The sequence below is a fragment of the Antennarius striatus genome, chromosome 17 (genome assembly GCF_040054535.1).
Source record: "Antennarius striatus isolate MH-2024 chromosome 17, ASM4005453v1, whole genome shotgun sequence".
NCBI lineage: Eukaryota > Metazoa > Chordata > Actinopteri > Lophiiformes > Antennariidae > Antennarius > Antennarius striatus.
Window position 1 is genome coordinate 8,461,184 of NC_090792.1, and position 22,140 is coordinate 8,483,323.

At 40.5% G+C, this 22,140-nt stretch overlaps 2 protein-coding genes across 3 annotated transcripts in view; both read left to right on the top strand.

Annotated features, from left to right (window-relative positions):
* arhgef10 (Rho guanine nucleotide exchange factor (GEF) 10) overlaps positions 1-9,021 on the top strand; it is a 49,855-nt gene extending 40,834 nt beyond the window's left edge. For both annotated transcript variants that reach the window (XM_068339651.1, XM_068339652.1), the window contains 4 exons: positions 632-806; positions 6,308-6,430; positions 7,108-7,629; positions 7,716-9,021. In XM_068339651.1, coding sequence (XP_068195752.1) covers positions 632-806; positions 6,308-6,430; positions 7,108-7,613 — 804 coding nt within the window. In that variant the 3' untranslated portion in view covers positions 7,614-7,629; positions 7,716-9,021. The remainder of the gene's footprint in view (positions 1-631; positions 807-6,307; positions 6,431-7,107; positions 7,630-7,715) is intronic.
* A 1,198-nt stretch (positions 9,022-10,219) lies between these two features.
* Positions 10,220-15,367, top strand: LOC137611445 (kelch repeat and BTB domain-containing protein 11). Its single transcript, XM_068339658.1, has 2 exons — positions 10,220-11,010; positions 11,581-15,367. The coding sequence occupies exon 2, from the start codon at positions 11,661-11,663 to the stop codon at positions 13,563-13,565; it is 1,905 nt and encodes a 634-aa protein (XP_068195759.1). The 5' UTR covers positions 10,220-11,010; positions 11,581-11,660; the 3' UTR covers positions 13,566-15,367.
* The last annotated feature ends 6,773 nt before the right edge of the window (positions 15,368-22,140 follow it).

Below are 22,140 nucleotides of genomic sequence, written 5' to 3' on the forward strand. Positions count from 1 at the left end.
TAGCAAATGTGCTTCATATATAATTTATAATTCATCCAACATTAAGGAAAGTTTTCAGGCGATAGTTTTCAGGATATTTTGCACTTTTTTGCATTTTTGGTGATGCTCCCCATCTCTGTATTTCTCTTGGAATATATGGTATATTCCATGTATTCTGCCTGGAAGGAAATAAAGAGGTACATTGCAGCCAGTCCAATTGCTTAGCATTCAGCTGTTTGCATAAAGCTGTAATGTCATGTAAGCTGATGATCACAGTGACTACCTGCTTCCAAAGACAAGAGCTATACAGTGTGAGCAACAACATAGACTAATTATGTAGATGAGAAGACTTCCATCTTCTTATCTGACAGACGTGAACACACTTGATGACCCGCACTTTATCTTGAGACAGAAACCACACAAACATTCCATGAAGAAACTTACATTTCAAACATTTTGCTTGATAGGTAGCAGCTAGTTATTATCAGTTAATTAACTTTTCATCAGTTGTAAACCATTGAACATTGAAAAGTCTTCAATACATTCTTCATAAAGGTTTCTTTGGCAGCACTCATCTTTCCTCACGTAGAGTTCTTTGTAAAGTAGAACTGATGTCTAACCCTGTCACCCTGTGTCGTCTCTACCCACTCAGAGGCAGCTGGAGGCCCACCAAGAAGAAGGCATGGTCGTGTCCCACATGGTGGTTGCTGGGGTGGGCATCTGGATCGCCTTCAGCTCTGGTTCTACTTTGCGTCTTTTCCACACGGAGACCCTGGAGCACCTCCAGGACATAAACATCGCCACTCCTGTTCACAACACACTTCCTGGTAAGACGCCAGTCACTTTAGTTTCTGGATAAATGGAATATAAATCCAGAGTAATAAAGTATACTTGGATGTATACTTGATATTTACTTAGCAGCAAAACTGGAAATAATATTGAGTACCGAGTATTGATTACTTGGTTAAATAATAGTAACGTTAATTGCCAAAGGTGAACCATTCTGTTAATAAACATGTCTATAAGTGGCTTTCCTCATTTAATTTAGGAAAGTGGGAAAAACCAAACACACACAAACAGCATATTTTCCTGTAACAGTTTGTAAATTTAAAATTTTTTTGATTTCTGCTGGGTTATTCTACACATTCGAACACTCTACTGTGGTGTTCAGAGTTTTTACACCTTGCGTAGGTCATTGATCATTGTAAAGGCTTAATGTTTTTACCGCATCAGCAGCTATCAGTGAAGAGCTTTATCACCTGAGGCTGAAACTTTTAACAGTGTCAAACCAACTGTACAGCATTACAAATATCTGGAGAAATAAGTGGAAGCATGTAAATGTAATCCCAAAAAAATATGGTGACATCCTTCTGAATACTTGGACTAATGATAAATAAAATCTAATTGAAATATGTAAAATGCTTTATGTACATCTTATTTATAAAATTCAGCTAAAAGATAACAATTCTTATCTATATGAAGCATAAAAGGCATTAAAAATCTTGAATTAATACGGCATTTTCACTTAAAAAGTAGAAATATTGTGTTATCCTTTAGCAGATACCCTCAATGCAACAGATCAAACATAAACAACCACGTAGGAGTCTCTGCAGCTGCAGTAACTCAAACTGGAGGTTCTTATTTCCTGCTTTGAAAAGCAGCTTTCTTTAATGAAATCATTCCACTGTAATGTGTGTGTCTGGCTCTGCAGATGTAAATATGTCATTAACAGTTGTAAAATCTGTACAACAGTGTCAGAGGACAGACAAATGATGCTGTTTCTCACAGATTATATCATACTAGATGGGTTTAACCAGAAGAATTTGTTGTAGAGGCTTTGGGCAGCTGAAATTATCAGATATGTGCCAGAAATCTAACCTGTGGAACAACTCTTTTGCACAGACATTAGTTTTACTGCTGGTTGTCTTTATCACAGTCAATAATACTGTATTTTAAACTTAGTGCGTGGCAAGAGCTTATGAAACAATTTCTTTCCATGTGTCTTTAAGCCAGACCTCACTGCTGAGGTCAAATGTAATGTGACTGGTGGTTGTCCCAGGCTGCAGAGGAGCTTTCTGCTGTGAATCTTGTAATCTGCTGTGTTGCATCAGCTTGACCCCAAAACACACAGCCTTAGAGGAAGGCTTTCCACGAGTGGAGATGTGTGAAATTAGGACGTGTGCCGTCAGTCTCTGCTGCTGTCAGTCCCCCATCCTTCATGTCGATTAACACTGACTGCTGCAGTTCGAATGCATTTCCTGAAGTAATATCTGTAACAGTGTTCCAAAGTTTTATTCCTTGTTTGACTCTTAAATAAAGGTTTATGTAAGCAGCGTTTTATGGTGGCATTTGCGGTTTAATCTGCATGTGTTGTGGTCTGTAGTTAACAACTTGCTTGCGATTTCTCTGTGTTATCTAATCATTAGCAGTGCTGCCATTAGCCAGGCTCTGTCCAGACCGTTTGCACATTTCATCTTCAGAGGGAAGATGAGGTAGTAATAACACTTAGGAAATGGATCACAAACATTTAGCTACAAAGTCAACGTGTTCATAAGTTAAAATCTTTTAATCAGCAAATGTTATATCTCATGTAATTAGATTTGGGAGATGGATTTGCTATCACTTCGCTGTTAACAGCTATGACAGCAGACTGATTTGCTGTGAAGTGAAACTATGGCTCAGTGTTTGACACCATTTAAACAACTTCACGCTTCTCACAGCACGGAACGATGCTGCTAGCACTGGCAGCACTAGAAATGCATAAATTTACAAGAATTAAAATTATTAAAGATGACAACAGTTGGGAGTTGCTTGATATTAAGGGAGAATCTCACTCCACCCAGTGTTTAGAGTTAGAGGAAGGCCTCTTTTTTAGACAGATGCAAATGATAAAAATGGGCTACTCTGGGACCTCCCTGCCAGTATTGGCTAATAGAATCCATGCAACCACAGAGGAAGCTTGTTCTGGGACAAAATACCACAAGTGAAGGCTTTCATCATTGGACCTTGCTGTAAATGCCCTCTCTCCTGTGTGAATTTCCCCATTGTGGGACTAATAAAAGATCTATCTTATCTTATCCTCTGATAACCATATCATATCCATGGATGTCACCAAGTATGGGAATCACACTTTCATCAAGATTAAATTGCCTTCATGCCATATTTTAACATAGCAGTGTGTGAATTTCACCTGTCTGCTGCTGCTTTTTCTGTGATCTTCACTTATCCAGAATGCTCCTCTTTGTTTAGTATCACTGCAGGCTGCCCCCCGTGGAAACGAGTTTAACCAAGAAAGTGCTGTTTCTGCACAAACTCTGGTGTAATTGGAACCGCCAGCCAATATGTTTGGACAGGAAGGACTGCCTGCAGTCAGTATGTTGGAGACAAAGAATGATGGGTCTTTACCTGCATTTCTGTCCTCCATTAATGTGCATTACTGAGATAAAAGCTTAAACTAATGCATTATATACATATCAGAAACTGACAAGAAGTTAGATTTGGGAGATGGATAGTATTTGACCTCTGATTATTACATTACTGTCTTCTCTAGGAAATCCACGTTATTAAGTAGGAATATTACATTACACATCCTAACGCAATTTTGGTTTGTCCATCCAATGTCCAATCAGAGATTGGGTGTGTTTGCTTCAGTATGAAAGTCTGTAAATATAAGTGGTGTCATGTTGAAAGGCAGGAATTGCTCAGGGTGGTGTTATCCTTCTCAAGTTCATGCATGTTGGAGCAATTTTGCTAACTCCCTGCATAGCAGACAGGAGTTCCCTATCCCAGCACTCAACAGACGGCAGACTAATAAGCTGTAATAGCTGAAATGATCACTATAATGCTTTGTTAGTTTTTATTAATGTTTCCTGTATGCTCTTGTTTAGAGTAATTTAGTAGCATTAGCTGTTGATTGGAAGAAGGCTTAAAGAACTTGTATATATATTCCTAAATTTCAATAGATATATAGCAGTCATATATCCTGTCTGGTCCACATAATAAGAAACCTATATTGATATAGAATCTCCCCATTGAACGATGCATTTGTGTTATTCAACCTCTGTGGGACCAGGTGAGTCCCATCTAATCTATTTCCAAAATAAAGTAAGACAAGGAAATCCCCTCTAGTGTAAACGCTGTAGAGGAACTCCTTGTAGTTCTCATAAGCGCTTGTCATCCTTGATGACAACAGACTGCACTGAGACGATGTCTCAGAGGATGGTGGCTCGCTCTGCTGAGGGTCTAGTCTGTCTTTGTCTTCTGCTCTGTGACCTAAATAGTCGGTCATGCATGGCTTCACAGAAGACAAACATCAGGGGCTCAGTAAATAACACCTCCAGCTCTCCTTTGTTTTTATGCCACCATTGTTGCACACATGAGTAAAACACATGAGTTAACATGCTGCAGACACTGCTTGCCATTTTAAGTAGCTGTAATTAAAACATAACAGATTGATGTGAGATTTAAGGCGTGAACGCTGGAGATCAATAAGTCTCTGGCTCAGCTCATAGCATTTTTTTCATGGAATTGCTCAACAGTGTGAACCATTGGACCAGTTTCATCCAGGTTCAGATGTCTTGGTGACTAGATATCTCATATGTTTTTCTTGAGGACGAGACAATCGCAGTCATCTTCAGACACTTATCTGAAATACAGGTTGCGGGTTACGCTGGAGCCTAACCCTGCTGGTGAGGGATGAGAGGTGGGGAACACCCTGTAAGAGTTGCCAGCTCAGCTCACAGAGCTACATAGACAAACATTCCTTCTTACAGTTACAACTAAAAACAATATAGTATGTCCAGTTCTAAGTAAGTACACTAAGTAAGTGTGTGTGAGGATGTTGCTATGCTATGTAGCATTTAGCTTATTATACTGCTGCACCTGCACCTGTAATATACAGTATATTCGCATAGCGCCGTACATTAGTTCCTAGACATACCACACACTAAATCATGCTCTCCTCACGATGTATTATTGCATCAATGAGTGTCCAACATTTAAAACAAGGTGCAGCTACGCATATTGTGCTGACCCAACATGTTTCTGGACTGACTGAATGGCTGAGGTAGTGTTTTATTGTAGTTGTTGGAATTCGCCCCTCCCTCCTACTGTTGGTTGTCAGCAGTAAGTGCAGATCAAAGTGGTGATCTGGTGTAGGATCAGGGCCAGAGCCTGGCAATGTTGATGTTCACGTTGGGTTTATTTTAGTTTACCCTGTGGGTGGGGAACTCTGCAAATATTATGAAAGGAGGAAGTTGAGCAAGGCCCCCAACCAGTAGTGCGTGTTTCTGCTAAATTTGGACCCTCATTAGAAGCACATGTGGGCCGGGCTCAGGGCTTAGTCCTCTACTGTACCTGCCTGCCTATCTGGCATGATTCCTGGAAGCGTGGCAGCGTGGCGTGTGTGCCCCATGGAAGGGGTCAGCTCAAGTCAGGGGGGTCAGACACATCGGCTGGCAATCATTTCTTCTGAAGCCCAAGAGGATTCCTATGAGGGAGAAAATTCAAGTCAAGCTGTTATAGCAGTGACGACTCATGGTGGCCTCGCATCCCACACACTTGTACAGAAGAAACTGCATTTGAAAGGCCCAGATCATATAAAAGGATAATAAAATGTCTGACTACATACTATTCGTTGCAGTTTACTCCTTATGTGGAGACACTGACATGTGAGCCAAATTCCACATAATAAGTAACCTAACGCTGCTTGCTTGACTTTATTGCCATTGTCGCTGAAAGGTGTTGTTAAACTTAATCACTGCTTTTAGAGTCCAACATGGCATCACAGGGATTTTTAGTTACCAGAATGGGAGGGAAAAGGTCAACTCAGATTGTGCTTTTGAAACTGCTGCAGATACAGAGCTCCCTGTTTGATTGTAGCATTATGCTTCATTCATTCCATTACATAACACTTTTGTGTTTATTTGTTAGACTCAAACTGGTCCATAATGGGCTATTTTTCTATGTTCAGGCACTTGGAAAGAGCTTCTTTTATCCAGGCTCTTCTTTTACGTTGCCCTGGAGACAAATAACCGTTGTCGCTTCAGAATTGTCGACACTCGTGAAAAAGATACTCCCCCAGCCTCCTCCACATCACACAGTATTCAAGTGGCCCATTAACTACTGTATGCTCTGTTCTATTTTTTCAGCATACGTGCATATATGAGCATCTGGTACATCAGTCTAACAGCTCATTATAATCACAGTTGGTAGAATATGTTCACCACAAAACATTTGTACCTGCTTCTCTCAGGCTTTTCAATTCTTTTTAATTTACAGAGGAGTAAACCAGTGTTGTGGTTCTCTTCTGTTCTAAATGTTTCCAAAGGAACCCAGAGAGTGTCAGTGAGCAGTCTGCTAGTCTGCCATGGTCTCCTGCTGGTAGGGACCAACCTGGGGGTGACTGTGGCCCTCTCTGTCCCCAGACTGCAGGGAATCCCCAAAGTTACAGGTAAAACACCGTCCTATCACTTCATGGATTCACATAAGAGCCCACATCTAAGAAACGTTCATATGAATTAATCTGTTAGATTAAAGAACTGCTGGTGAATATTGAAAGCCATTCCTAATCTTCTGCAGACAGTGTGAAATGTTCAATCACAACAAGCTCAACCCAAAGACATTATTAGTGTAATGATAAACAGGATAATAGCCTCTCTACTGATTATATATGCTGGAAAGATTAACTCAAGTTGTCCATCTATTATGTTGTTTTTGATTGTGTAATTTCATGACTTTGTAGACACAGACGTTTGCACTGCAACTAACAATAATTTCATCATTACTCTTAAACATTTGATAACAATCAGTCTATGAAATGTCAACGTACATTTTTGTTTAGTCTTATCAGCAGTTAAAAAATATTTGCTTTATTATGTTGAAAACAGAGAAAGGCAGTGAATTCTCACATTGGAGAAGCTAAAAAAGAGAAAGTTCTAACATTTTTTACATTGAAAAAGAATATTAATCAGTTATCACCAATTGAATTTACATCAGTCACAGTCTGTAATCAGGTCCACTGGAGGATGATCTTCGATTCGTGTTTTTAGACATAAACATTAACTTTTATGTATAGTGAAGTGTTTAAAATGTCTTGGTGAGTGTTAAGGTGGCTGTACTTCCTGTCAGGTCGAGGAATGGTGTCCTTACACGCTCACAACGGGCCTGTCAAGTTCCTCACCGTTGCTGCTGCAGTGTGTAACCAGCCCTCCATGCTGCCATCGTCCACTTCTTCCACCTCAGTCCAACCGACGCAAACAGCTAACGGGGAGACCAGCACCCCACCTCCCTCAGATTCATCCATGACTCCCCCTCAGGGCCGGGGTGTGTGGTTGGGAGAGGCAGGCTGTACCACCATGGCTCTCCAGGATTCCCTGTCGTCATCCTGCGGCTCCCTGGCTCCATCCCAAGGCTCCCTGGAGCACGGGCCTGAGGATGGGGCCCTTTACGACATGCTCCATGACCCGGCCCAGCAGCAGAGGGGCCGTCGGGCCAGCAAGGTGGATGTCAGTTCTTTGTTGGTGGTGTCTGGAGGTCTGGGCCACCGCAGGGTCAACAAAAAAAACAAACAGTCTCGCCATGAGGACACCACCTCGACTATCCTGATCTGGCAGATCCCCTTACTCAACATGTGACACCGGAAGCTTCCTGGTAGGCTGGATGTTCCATTCTCTACCAGTACAAGATGTAGCTTCATCCTTGGGTACAGATCTTACCTCTACGTTCTGTCTTTTCAGGTTACGTCAGAAGTGTTGCACACGACTCTCACACAGCAATCTGGTGCTCTACTTCACAGGAGATTTGGAATAACTCAACTAAATAACTTATCAAAGCCATAAATGCATTCTAATGATGTCTCCTAACATTAAACCCAAGGATCAATATAACCACTCAATCACGATGCTTGAAACATCTCCCCAAAGACCAGTGAAAGGAAGCACTGTACTTGTTGAAGGTATAATTGCTTGAGAACATGTCTTACGTTTCACTTAAGTTGTTCTTCTGTAACATGGCTAATACATGACTCTCCTGTCTTGATGCTATATCAGTTACACCACTGGTGTATTTATATCAGTGTTGAAAAGAATTGAGAAAAATGTGACAAAAAAATCGATGAGCCTTTGCCTCATTCATAAAAGCTTTATACCAAGAGAGGAAGGTTTTTGACCTTAGATCAGTGGTCCCCAACCCCCCCCCCCCGTGCTGCGGACTGGTACCGGTCCGTGGATCGGTTGGTACCAGGCCACACAGAAAAGATACTTAACTTACTTTCTGTTTATCTATGATCTGATTCTGAACATTGTTTTCTTTTGGAAAATTACCGGAATGTCTCCGCCACATCTGTCTCTCTTAACACGTGTCAAGATGCTTGCCTCGGTCACATGACTACTTCTTAAAGGGGCTGCCCTCGGTAACACAGAATACATGACTGCCAAATTGAAACTCCAAAGCTTGCTAAACCAATAAAAAACAAACATTGGTGCAACGTCACAAGGGAACTGCTAATAAAAATGCATACACATTTGATCCACATTTATTATTACATTTAGAAAAAAAACAGTTTTTTGTATCATTTTATTTAGTTTTATTTATCCACCACACCTTAGAAACCGGTCCATGAAAACATTGTTTGACGATAACGCGGTCCGTAGCACAAAAAAGGTTGGAAACCACTGCCTGATATCATCTGTTAAGGTCAGAATTGTAAATAAGTTTAGAAAGTCAGAATTATATGTGTGTTTTGTGGTCAGAGAAGGGTTGAGCGTTGATATGTTCATCATTTTACTTATCAGACCACCTTTTCCGGTGATTTTACCAGTACTTATTTTCTTTATAGAAAAGGGATTAAAGAGGTTTGTAGTTGATGACTGAATTAGTTTGAGAAGGTGATGAGAACCTCTGGCTGGCCAGGTTTCTATTTATAAAGGGATGATATAATATCAACAGGAGAGTTTTCCCCCCAATGGCATGTCTCGCATACAGATAGTCTCATTTTGTATGATGTTTTGTGCATTAAAAAGGGTTATTAATTATTTTATTGAGCGACAATGTCCTTCATTGAACTTCTTTTTTTTTTAACATACATGCATTCTGTGAGATTTAGTGGACTTGTTTCCTGTGCCATCAGTAGTTTCATTAATCTGTCTCATTGGGAATTACACATTAATTCATGATAACTTTGTGCAGGTTTCCAAGTTTCCAGGATAAACAAAATCTTGCATAATAATGACATTTAGATAAAGCAACACTTAGTGATGAAGTTGAAGACATTCCTGTCATACTGAAGACAACATGTAGGAGAAAAGGAGTGTTCCTGACTCAAACTAACCTCCTTCTCCTCCCTGCTGCATGTGTGCAGCCGTCAGTTCATGCTGGGACTAGCAATGTGCCCGAGGGGCCGCAGGAACCGAGTCTGATACAGCTCTTCCGGGATTCAATGTTCATATCTGGAACTACTGAACAAAAAGGGTCAAGACTTTTCTCTCCTTCAACGCCCACATCCACTGTTGCACAACCGTGTTTCACTCCGTTATCAGTTTATAACAAAAATAGACAGGCTGATTTTGGGCTGGAGGCGTTCTCATGCTACGTCCACTACACCACAGGGTTACCCCAAATACTACCGGGCATTTATTATTTTTGGCAGTAGGAAACTGGCCTGAAAGATAATGTTTAACTTCTGTAACCAAACAGGATTGTATTTAATAACTTTGTGAAACACAGCAACATCTCTGACTGACTTACAACTGTGTCACCAAACTACAGTATCAGTTTGTGTGAGTGTTTTGATCGGTCACATATTTACACAGCACTGAACTCTTCTGTTTTTTTCCTGACCCTAAAGGGTCCATAGAATCCTCTCATTTTGTGAATTGGTCTTTGTTCTTAGACTATCTGGCATTAGCGCCTCCCAGCTGACTGCCCTTTAATCTGACATTGCTGATAGTTGTTGTGGTTTTTCCTCTCTATTTTTAAATCTAAAGACCAGTTGTTAAGACATAGTCTCCACACGTGGAGCTTATGGACCCTAGCTGCTGCTCTCTGGTTGTGCTATTTCAAATCACATTTTGAGCTTGTATATCTCTTGTGCCTCTTTTATTACTGTAGAATCACATTTCCGATCCCATGCTAACTTTTCCATAATAACCCTGATAGAAATAGTTGACCGATCATCTCCAAAAGGAACATGTGACTCATCCTGAACAGACTATTTCATGCTCAAACAGGTGGAGTGTAAAGATGGAAGATAAATTGATTTTTAAAATAACGTTCATGTAATTGAAATCCTATCAAAAACCTTCTAGAGTCACCAGTATTTCAGTAATATTCTAGCAATGTATTTTAAACGGTTATCAAACACACATGTAGGAGTTCTCTTCTGTCCTTACCAGGAGAAAAGTAGGGGGTTCTCCCCCTGTTCTGCCCCCTGACCACCCCCTCTAAAAGTGGTACCCAGGACTGGGATGCGTAACGGAATGGCGCGTCTCTGAGACGCGCATGACGCGCGCACAGTGTTTAGACAGTGGCGGCCCGGCTGTCGAGTGTAGGGTTAATACTGCCTGGAGGGGGCGTGGTTTACACCACTGACAACCACCTCACTGTGGGCAACTGTAAAACAGTCAACAAATACCCCGGTGCTGTCAGCTCTCACCGCGACCGTCTCAGCCGGGAAAGCACAACGACTCTCTCCAGGAGGGGAAAGGCGCCAAACGGCTCTCCCCGACTCTCCCTGAATGGGATGTCTCCACGACGGCTGGAGGAGCCGCCGGAGGTGTTGACTGCATGATCGCCTCTTCTCCTCCGTCCCTGATCCTCGACAGGTCCCTGCAGGAGCACTGGTGCTCCGGATAAAGGAGGGACGGACGGTGTAGCTTCGCTGGATCTGGCGGTTCGGTGAAGTCATCCTTGGGGAGCGCTGCCCGGCCGGTTCATCTGGATTGCGATTGCCTTACGTAACTGGGTTTTGTTTGGGGGGGGGGGACTGGCAGGGGAGCTGGTGGCGAGCTGTTTCAACACGACGGGGAAACTTCGGTAGGTCAACACTGGATAGATACTCCTGGAGTCTGGTTTGGTTTTAATTAGACGCACCTTCAATATTCATGTTCCTTTGTGATTTGGTCAAACAGCAAAGCGCTTTCTTCTTTTTTACAAGTCTTCATTAAAACGTCAGAGAATATTTCTTACAATTTCTAACGCCCTTTTCCCTCATATTAGAGATTAATTCCCCCACCGGTGCGACAGCACCTGCGCATGCGTTCTAAATGTCGCCAGATTACCACAAATAATGGGTTGACAGGGTGATTATTGCTGTCAGTCGTGCAGTTTTAAGCCACAAAAGGCTGCGTTTTAAGGGTGTTTCTTTAAGCTGTAGATTTTGCACGATGCAGACGAAACATCTGCTGTAGTCGGTTTAACAGTCATGCCACGTTCATGCATTGCACAGTTTGAATTGACTGCACAAATCATATCCTTTGAATTCCATGGGTATTTTTTTTAATTATTTGGGAAAGGGCGCCCCTTAGAGAATACAGGACGTCTACGCAGGTTCAAGTCTATTTTTCCCTTCCTCTGTTGAACCCCCCCTTTGTTTTCTCCATGTAGATGAAAAGAAAAAACAACCGCAACTGTCCAACCACTCAGCATGATCCGTAAAGGTGCTGACCTACATCACTAGTGGGTTCATGGACATGAACAGGCAAAGTGGAGGGGCTATCACTGTGGAGGCTGACATCCTCCTTCATGCCATGAACCCTGACCTCATCACACCACCTGACAAGAAGAGGAGTTTATGTCCAGGTTATGTTCAAGGATTACTGCAAGATGAGCAAGATGTCAGGCCCACACCAGCATTTGAGAAGGAATACCTGCTGGATGGAAGACCGATGGAGAATTGCCATGTTGATCATCAGCAAGGTTGCAGCTCTTTCAGCTTAAGAGCTGATAAGCCTCATCCATCCACTGATAAGGGAACTCCAGATCTCCCTCCTCACAGTGATTCTGCGGTGCCCAATCACACTGCTGGTATGCAACAAAATTATGCAAGCGGTGGAATACACAATGGTGCCAGAGCTGAAATGTCTTACAAGACAGAATCCTCCCAATGCTTGCCTAGCCAAGCCAAACAGGACACTGATTGGTCATCCCTACAAACAGACCTCAACTGTAGTGACAGCAACCAGGAAGCTGAAAATAAACCTGATTTAGTCATCGAAGTCGGTGGGCAGATGATCAATGCTCACAAGTCTGTCCTGGCAGAAAAGAGCGACTACTTTAAGGCACGTCTGTCACGAGACATCCTCAAAGTGAAGGGTGTGAGTTACAAGACTTTGTCTACATTGATAGACTATGTTTACACTTCTCAAATAAATGTTTGCAAGGACAATGTTGTAGATGTAATCATGGGGGCTAAGATCCTCCAGATCCCTTGTGCTGTACAAGCAGCCATGGACTCCATGTCTGCTCAAGTCAGTCTGTACAACTGCTACGAGATTCTGACCATTGCCAAAAAGCAGCGACTGAGTGAACTGAAGGAGACCGTCTATGGATTCATGAGTGACAACTTCCTCCAGGTCCTCAAAGACCCCGCTGTGTATGGGCGCCTGACTGGATCTGAGCGGGATCTGATCCTGAAGAAGAGAATGGATGGGAGGAAGACGCTAATGGTGGCTGAGATTAACGATGTGTTCGATCGTGTTGGGAGTCGACCACCAAGCCGCTGCAGCAGCCGTCCTCAGAGCCCATTGTCAGTCGGGTCTTCGGAGGACAATCACATGATTTACCATTTTAACGAAACAGCCAATGACTGGAGGCCTTTGACTGCCATGCCCGAGGAGATAAACACTAAAGGGTGCGGGATCTGTACCATGTATAACTATCTCTTTGTGGCAGGGGGAATAGTGGGATATGGGGACAAGGGCAAGGTCTCAGATAAGGTCTTCTGTTACAACCCCATAACCAACAGCTGGTCTGAAGTCAGACCTCTGAACCAAGCTCGTGCCCAGTTAAAGCTCGTGTCCATGGATGGCTACTTATATGCCATTGGAGGAGAGTGTTTGTTTACAGTGGAAAAATACGACCCTCGCATGGATCGCTGGACCCCAGTGGCCCCCTTACCCAAGGGAGCCTTTGCAGTGGCCCATGAAGCTGTGACCTGCAGTGGGGAACTGTATGTCTCCGGGGGCTCCCTCTTCTACCGCCTTCTCAAATATGACCCCAAGAGGGACGAGTGGCAGGAGTGCCCCTACAACAACAGCAGAAAGAAGTCCTCAGACATGGTCGCCCTGAAGAGCTTCATATACCGCTTCGACGTCAACCGTGAGCAAGGGATCACCGTGTTCAAGTACAACACCATAGTGAAAATGTGGCATGATTGTGCTTCGCAGAGGCCTGGAAGTCATTTACCCTTCAGGTGTGCTGTTATTGGGAACTGCATCTACTGTGTGAATAAAAGCAAGACTCTTCAGTTTGTAGTGGAAGAGGAGAACACCTACTTCGTTGAAGAACCACTGAAGGCGCCCCTAGAGGCAAAGGGCCTCCTTTTTCCTTTTGTTCTCTCTATGCCTGAAAAGCCTGAAAAAGTTACATAATGTGTGAGTTATCCAGAATAACATAATAAATATCTCAAAGCACAACTGGAATAAGACCTTAGATACACTTTTCAATGTCAGCTATCTGTCTCACTGTCTCATTGACCTGCTTGCAGTGGAATGTGTGTATTTGCATGGCAATATAATGTGTCTGCAGCCTTAAAAGGAAAATAAATCATAGTCCTGAATGACTTCAACATTTTTCGTATCTGACTGTGGATAAAGATATGATGACTGTGACTGTAGGTTATTCGTGATTTGTTTCAGTTAGGTGCACTTTTGTAGTTGGAGTAGATATTTAGAGTAGATATGAACCAGACGACTGGTGAGGTTTTTTTTATTTTTATTGAAAGCTCCACACCAGCTAACAGGAGCAGTTGTAGAGAAGTTAATGAATGACGCGTGATGGGTGGGTTCTGTGGTGGCTGTGACGTTATAAGTTAAATAGATACTATAAAGGGAATCTGACTGTGGAGGCATGGAGAACCAGTGTTCCTCAACTGCTACTCGTTATTATATTATTATTACACTTGTTATAAATTGATGAATTTGGTCAACTTAGTGTTTGATGTTGATTAAAAATATACAGGGCTAGGAGATTGATCTATTTGATGGAATAAACCAAAGGAACACAAAAAAAGGAAAGGACGGACATTTTTATTTTGGATATCAGTGACCTAAGCAGGCCTCATTTTTCCATTGAGGTCTATGCATTATTTCCAAGGATTTTTTTTGTAATGCCCAATCTTGCTATATTTAAGGAAGTGAAAAATAAGACCCTGGATCTGTACCATATTTTCAGCTCTAAGAGCAATTCTCCATTCTCTTGTCTGGCTGAGAAACCGACAAACACGGATAAAAACATAACCTCCTGGGCCGAAGCAATCCATCAGTTCATTATTTCCTGCCAAAATTAGATTTACGCCTCACATATATTCCCTTTGCAAAACACTCAAAAAGCATGTTGTACCTATTTTAAGTCAGGGTGAAATAAGAATCACAAATATAAAGTAAGATGCTTCAGACATGTGATTGATTTAAACTTGTTTTATTTATGTCTATAAATGACTTATTTAACATTTATTTTTAGACTCCTATCATCCTGGGTGTCATCCAACACAGTTGCCAAAGATAACATCTAGTCAGGCTAAAATACATCAAAACTGATATTTTACATCTTTTGTGGATGAATTTCCTTCTGCATTGACCTCACCACGGTAAAGGTAAAAGCACTAGCTTCTTTTTTTTGGAAGGGGAAAGACCATATTTGGAAGTTTTTAAAAACAAGTCATTAATAATAGGCTACGCTGCATTTCTTGTCCTTTGTTTAGGTCAAAGGTTAAATCAGATACCCCTGTACTGCAGCATGTTCAACACATGGCTCTTACTGCTTGTAAAAAGGAGATATTCTGCTATCGTGACACTGAAAAATCACGCTTGTCTCTTCTGTATCCGGTCACATTAACGTTCATCTTATAGGCATGTCACGCTATTTGTTTGCTTTTGCAATAATACCAAGGTTTGTATGGAACTAATACTAATATATTATACTTAGGAATGAGTTGCTTTTGAAAGTGTTTGTGCATCTCCCCCCAGACAGTCGGCTTGACTCAGACAAAATGGATGTGGTTTCACTACACTGCTTGCTGGCACCTGTATTTTTCTGACCTTTTCTATGGATTTGGTGGTTTTGGATCTGCTGCTACGATGGGCAGTAACGCAATACTCAGCATTGTCTTCAAAGTATTTGGATTAACTGTGGGATAATGTATACCAGTCAGAACTAAGTGCTTTAAATAAAATATTTTGTGTCTGAAAATGGTCTGGTTTTCTGAATATATCCAGAGCATGACTTTTATTTCATTTTTTGTAAATCAGTCACAGTGCTGTCATCTAGTGGATATTGACTATGCTAGCATCCAGTAAGACTGCCAAGCTATAAACTACTGTATATACCAAGCCTCAGTGAGCCCAATGTAGATAACCTTTTTAAAAAGTAGTTGTGTTTCTTACAGATACACAATAGTCGTTTTGACATTAATAGTATTACTTCATATCATCAATATGCTTTATAAGTTAATTTCAGCTGATCCTGATTGAATCATCTTCAGACAGCCTAATCATGAGTGTATTTACATGATGAAGAAGCACTTAATTACATGCCAATCACTTGCATCATCAATCAAGAGTCAAGCACTTAATATATGATGAAGATAGATGGCTTTGCCCCTTTTATTGCTTTTTTTCTATTACTATGACTTGATAACATTTCATTATCTTTTATATCCTGGTAATGATCCATTATGTCTGTATGGGAGAGTGTGTCAAAATTATGACAAATCATGTGTATCATAATTAATTTAATAAGAATATCTCTCAAATGTACCTCATAATTATGGTGTACTATCTTAGCGCAATGAGCTGTTAATGATGCTAGAGACATCTTCATGACTCAGTGAAAACATGTCATGTCTAGACAGCTCTCAGAGCTTGAAACACCGCCCCGGCAGCTCCTTTACAACTGTGAAGCTCACTTCATCATGGAATATGTGGTCTCACTTTGATCTCCCTGTGGTCATACCTTTCTTTTCTAAACAAATCTGTAATGGAGCTCACCTAAACCTGAGACACATGGGCACCTGAAGGTGCTGCTTCTCTTCATTCAATCACCTTGATTAGCACTTTAAGCAGAAAGTGAATAATACTGTTAGGTTTTGTATTAAGGTTGAAATATGGTCTGTGATTACAGAGTGAAAGAGCAATGTCCAAACAGGGGGGGGGCGTGTGTATACATGATTATAGTGATCAATTATAAGTTTGAATATGATAAATCATCAAAAGATGATACAGTGTAAAATCAGTAAAAAATTACCCGATAAGACTCATGTTTTCAGCACGGCACTGCATTCATTATGTTATTGTAGCATAAACAGTGGCCACTTGTGGTGACTACAGGAACTACACTCAATAAATGTCCCCTGAAAGCCTCTAGTTTCCCAGGGTCAGTTATCCTTCAATCGCTGATGAACGCAAGTGGAAAAGGACCACCAGCTAGGATTACGGAGACATCTTCCTCCATCCGTCCATTGAAGTTGGGATAATGTGATGGAATGACACAAACAATTGTGCTTTTTCATATATAGTCAATTCAAACCAGCACAAATACAGATCATCTCATCACAAGGCGCAGTTCACAATTGAGGATTGAGTGAGGTGAACCACTTTGTGAAATAAGATTAGATAAAGAATTTTACTGTATTGGTTCAGTTTTTTTTTTAATTGTCAGAGTCTCAACTTTTTATTAAGATTCTAATTTATCATCAAAAATTACCACCAAAAATCTCCACCTCTAACGATGGCATGTCCTCTTGAAACACTACTCCAGTTTCATCCTTTGCTTTAAACTGAACACTTGATGGATCGTGTGATCTGTTCCTGTCACTATGTTCATCTTTCTAACACCAGGGGGCAGTATTAGCATGTGGTTAAACTTGAACGTGTCATATTTGCACCATTTTCTACCCATGCCTTCTAGAACAGGTATGCTGGTACACCAACCATGTATGTGTCATAGTTAGCCTTGTTACTGGATGACTTGTTACCAGATAGGGTTTAGAAAAAAACAGGAGAGGTGGGGGAGAGTAAACAATTATTTGATTGGGTGCACCAATGTCAAGGTTACAACAACATATTATTGTTTTTGTTTTTATTTACATCGGAATATCAAAAAAGAGGCTGAATATTCAGTGTTTACTGTAAAGAAAACCTCTTTTCAAAAATGTTGATCTCTATGACCCTTAAAACAAAGCCAAAATACAAAGTAACGACTTCCTAAAAATGTTTTATGTTTAATTCAATTGAAAATCACATTAAAAAAAACAGTATATTTTAAGGTGATCTCATCATCTTTGTTGGTATTTGTAAATATTTGTTAATTCTGAATAGTATGGCAGCAACATGTCTCAAAGAAGTTGAGAGAGGTTCATTGGCAGGTGGTATGAAAGGAGCATCTTCAAAAGGCTCAGTCATTCACAAGCAAAGATGGCAGAGGTTCACCATTTTGTGAAAATCTGTGTGGAGAAAAAGTGCAAGAGTTTAACAACAACATTTTTCAACACACAATTGCAGTCTATAGTCAGGGAATCTGGAGAGACCTAGACACATACGGAGTGAGATAGAAAACCAGCAATGAATTCTTCTGATCCCCCCAGTGGCACTGAACAAAAACTGACGTGGTTTTAGTGCTGTGGAGCAGGGTACTACTTTGGCTTGGGTGAACTTTGGAAAACCATATTTGTAAAGGCAATTATTTCTACATCTAAAAGTCAACATTCTACCATGCTAAGAAAAAAGATAAAGTGATGTAACACCATGGAAAATATAATCCTGTCCCAACATTGTTGAAACATTTTGAAAGCACCAAATACGGAGTGAGCATATGTTTACGATAAAAATAATTTATTAAATACTCAAACCAACAAATGTTATTGTTTTGAACTTTGAATATCTCACCTGTCTGCCTGGGTTCTCCAGGTTTTCAAGCTTCCTCTCAATACATGTAACCCAGGTGAATTGGTCACACAAATTATCCGTGAATGCGAGCGTGAATGGTTGTATGTCTTTGTGTGTGACCCTTGTGATGATCTGGTGTCTAATCCAGGGTGTACCCTGCCTCTCGTTCATAGCTGGCTGAGATAACTTGTGAACCTTATGTCTGATAAGCAGCTGACTGAAATCGTCTCATCATCAACACGATGTATGAAGGAATTAATGGTTCATCTCTATTCTTTATTAAATTGCATTTAGGATAAAAACTAATCTGTTAATCACTGCATTTTGTTTTTATTGTCATTGTAAATAGAGTCCCCACATGTCTAAAAATTAATTTGGGGTTCTATGGAGCTAGTTTGCAAAAACTCCGACAGGAAACACGAAACACAATTACATTTTCCATTTTCATACACTATCAGAATGTATTTGAGATGAAAACTTCTATGTTTATTGTGTATCTAAATTAATGTGTAAATCTGTATTTACATGTAGGTTATAAATGACTGTCAGCTGTAGAGTCTGTAGAATATCTCATTTAGATTCTAATTAAAATAAAACAATTGAATGTATTAGACCTTAATGATTTATAATTTCTTTCATATTTTTTCAGGTTTAGGCCTTCTTTTAAAAAAAATATATCAATAATTACTATTTTCCCTAATGAGTTGTCACATGTAGTGGCACAAAGATAGACAAATTGATGGTTGAACTCCTCAATCTGAGGGGAAGATAGTATATTAACTAGCTAACTACTACCAATATCCAGACTATTTATTTTAAACTGTCACAGAAAACAGTAATAAGCATATTCAATGACAGGAAGAATGCTAATGGAAATGTGTGTACAAACTTTCACAGCTAGCCTCAGCGTCTACGGAAACTAACCACTAACGTCACACATGATAGTAACCAGCTTCATCCTCTACTGCAGACCTACAGATGCTTTGGGAGGTTCTTACAGGGTTAGTAAACTGAAATTAATCTGTCAAACATTAACAAAGTTAGTGCAAATGTTCCTGAGCCGGCTGATCAGGCACATGTTGGATGTGGTTGAACAAAATGTGAATTCATTTACCATAACTTGGGTTGAATGCAGTGCTATATGTTATATAAGTCCTATTGTGACTACAGCAGGATATGAGTTAACATTCTGAAACATTCACAAAAGTTCTCCTCATTAAAGAAATAACAGAAATTGATCATTGTGAATCATCATCTTATTTTCAAAACTCTTTTTTTTTTTTTTTAACAGTGTTTCATGACTGTGGGGGTTTGAAATTTCCACAGGAGTTGAAAGGGGTTTGATGATGAATATGGTGCCCATATTGAAAAATGACATGTCGTTTGTTTCCTGAGATATTCTAAAGGTGGCCACGTCTTTCAGTGAATTCCATATGTCCTCTGGCAGAACAGGAAAAAAACATTTCAATCATGTCGCACAAACTGCTCCAGAGCTAGGATCCTGCCCATCGGGTGTCTTCTTTTTATTAACAGCCCCATGCTGCAGTCATCTCTAAATTTGTTAGTGAACACTAATAACATTTGTACTATTGTTCCATAGACAGCCACATTGTCAAAATCTTGCCTGTTGGTGTGTCCTCACCTGGAGGAAAGCCGCTAGTCCTGGCAAGACAATCTACACCCTCAAGATGATCCCCGAGTCAGAACAGAGTCAGGGAAAGAGAGTGAAGTTAAACTGTCTCTTCTTCCTGGAATAATGAACAGGTGAAGCTAAAACTGTCAAAACTCATTACTTTGGTGGTAATTTTAGTCTCTTATACAAGATTGAGAAAATAGTACTCTGGTCAATGTGATTGCTTTGGAAATTGCATCGTAAATGTTTTTGCTTGTTCTTAATTAGCTTTTGGGTTTGGTTTTTTTTTTCATATAACCAGAAAGTATATTAATCAATGTCTAGTTCATGAATGTTGTTTGATTATACTGTCTACCGTTGTCGTATAGTACTGCATGTCTCTAGTCATTTAAGTCTGAACTGCTTTAGTCAAAGAATGGGGCAACTGTGGTTCAGACTTCAGACAACAATCGATTGCACATCTCGAAAGAAGGGACATAAAATTTAAAATGCCTTAAAAAAGCTTATGAGATAAGCTGTTTGGAATGTTTTTGTACTCCAGTGCTGAATGGCTTTAAGCATCCTTTTCATTTAACGGCGGGGATATAAAAAAAAAAAAAATTGACATTTTGTTTTAATTTCCAGTTGATTATCTGTGATTATGCACTTAAACAGCAAACTTGCACCCTTTTTAAGAGATAGAGTGAAAATGTAAAAGGCTGGAAATTAGAATCGCCAGAAAAAAGCATGGCCTGGGGAAAAGCATCATGTAATGCGCTTTTCCACATCCACCCCACACTCTCTCATTTTTGCCATTTAAATATACACAGAATTATTTACACCTTCAAGGCAACTCAACTGAACTGCATATCAGTCAATTAGTAAATCAGAAATTTTCTGTGATTCCAGTTTAGCGTGGAGTCCTTGGCTCCCTCTGGTCTCCCCCTTTCATCTCCCATCCTGACAGTGACAAATTACTCCTCTGCTTGGCGAGATTGAAAATTAAAAGCATTTAAAGTTGCTCATGCATTTATGCTAATGAGAAATTCAGATATGATTTGCATGCGAAAGAGGCTAGTCTGAGAACTCATCACTGCACCCACCACCTCCAGTCCTGCATTTCCTTAGGTGCTTTTTTTTCTAGTATGGGAGCGCGGGAGAAAATGCAGTGTGTAAACACTCTCAGAATGGGACATTTTATGTGGCTGCTTTTCATTATATACAATAAATGCCATCATTCCTGTGTGAGGGCCTTTATAGACTATTTATGAAGCATTTATTTATGAAGTAAACTACCACTGGCACCCTGTTATAGCCCTTCAGGCAAATTGCGTCACTGTGTCTGTGCGTCGTCACTTCACACCAGGAGGAAACACTATGAACACAACAACATTTTGAATTTAGGTTGTCTCCTGTCTCTTGTTTGCATAGAGACATTAAAATAGAGGATACTCACCGGTATGACGCTGGACGTGACCAGGTTTGGAGGATGAACATTATTTTGTGAGCATAAGCTTCCGACGTCTAATATTAAAATGTTTGCTCGGATATAAAAGGCTTTGTTTTGTGCTAAATAGGTGCAGAACACTTTGGAGCCTGAGGATTAAAACTATGGGCTGATTTGATTTCCCAGTAAGCTCCATTCGCTTCTCCCCTCTCAAAATATTAAAGCGCATCCTTCTTTGAGTTTGTTTGCTGCAGCCTTGGTCACGAGATGCATTAGCGAAGGTGGGAAATGAAATGGGGCTATAATTTGTCTCAGTGTTCATAGCTGAGGTGGAATGGATTAGCTTTGATTGAGGTGCGAGATGAAGAAGGGAAGTGCTGACATGACACTTGTATTTGTCATCATGTCATTTCAAGGAGGATGCTGCACCAATTATGAATATGGGTACACAGCAATTAAAAGCGGTAGTATTCATTAATAATTTTTATATTAATTTTTCAGTGGTCGCTTAAGTGATTGCCGCTGCACACAGGCTTTCCAATTATGTTGCTTAATTAGAAATGTCAATATTAAGAAATAATTAAACTTGAGAATGCATTAAGGTTGTCAGAAACATTTAAAAAGTTACGGGCATCATTCAAGCGGTGTTTTCTCTAATATGTTTTGCAGTGATTTGTAAATTAAAGATGAGACGTTGATCAATGGGTGCAGTAACCTGAGGTCGTCTGTAGTTTTTGGAGGCACATTCAACTTCATTAAGGTGAAGAGTGAGAAGCTGCTTCCTTACGTTTTAGCTCCTGTCGCCTTGCCTTCCTGGTTAATCTGCAGAATGATCCCCCGAAGGATTACAAAAGAGTCGTGGGAGAGATCAACAGGTTCACAAATCTGCTGAGGTTCTTTTTTCTTTTTTTTGTTAAACACATGACGGGTTCAGGTCTTCCCAGGTTGTAGTTGTGTGGGTGACGTCACAATTAATGAATGTTCCACTGCTGAAATGTTTGTAG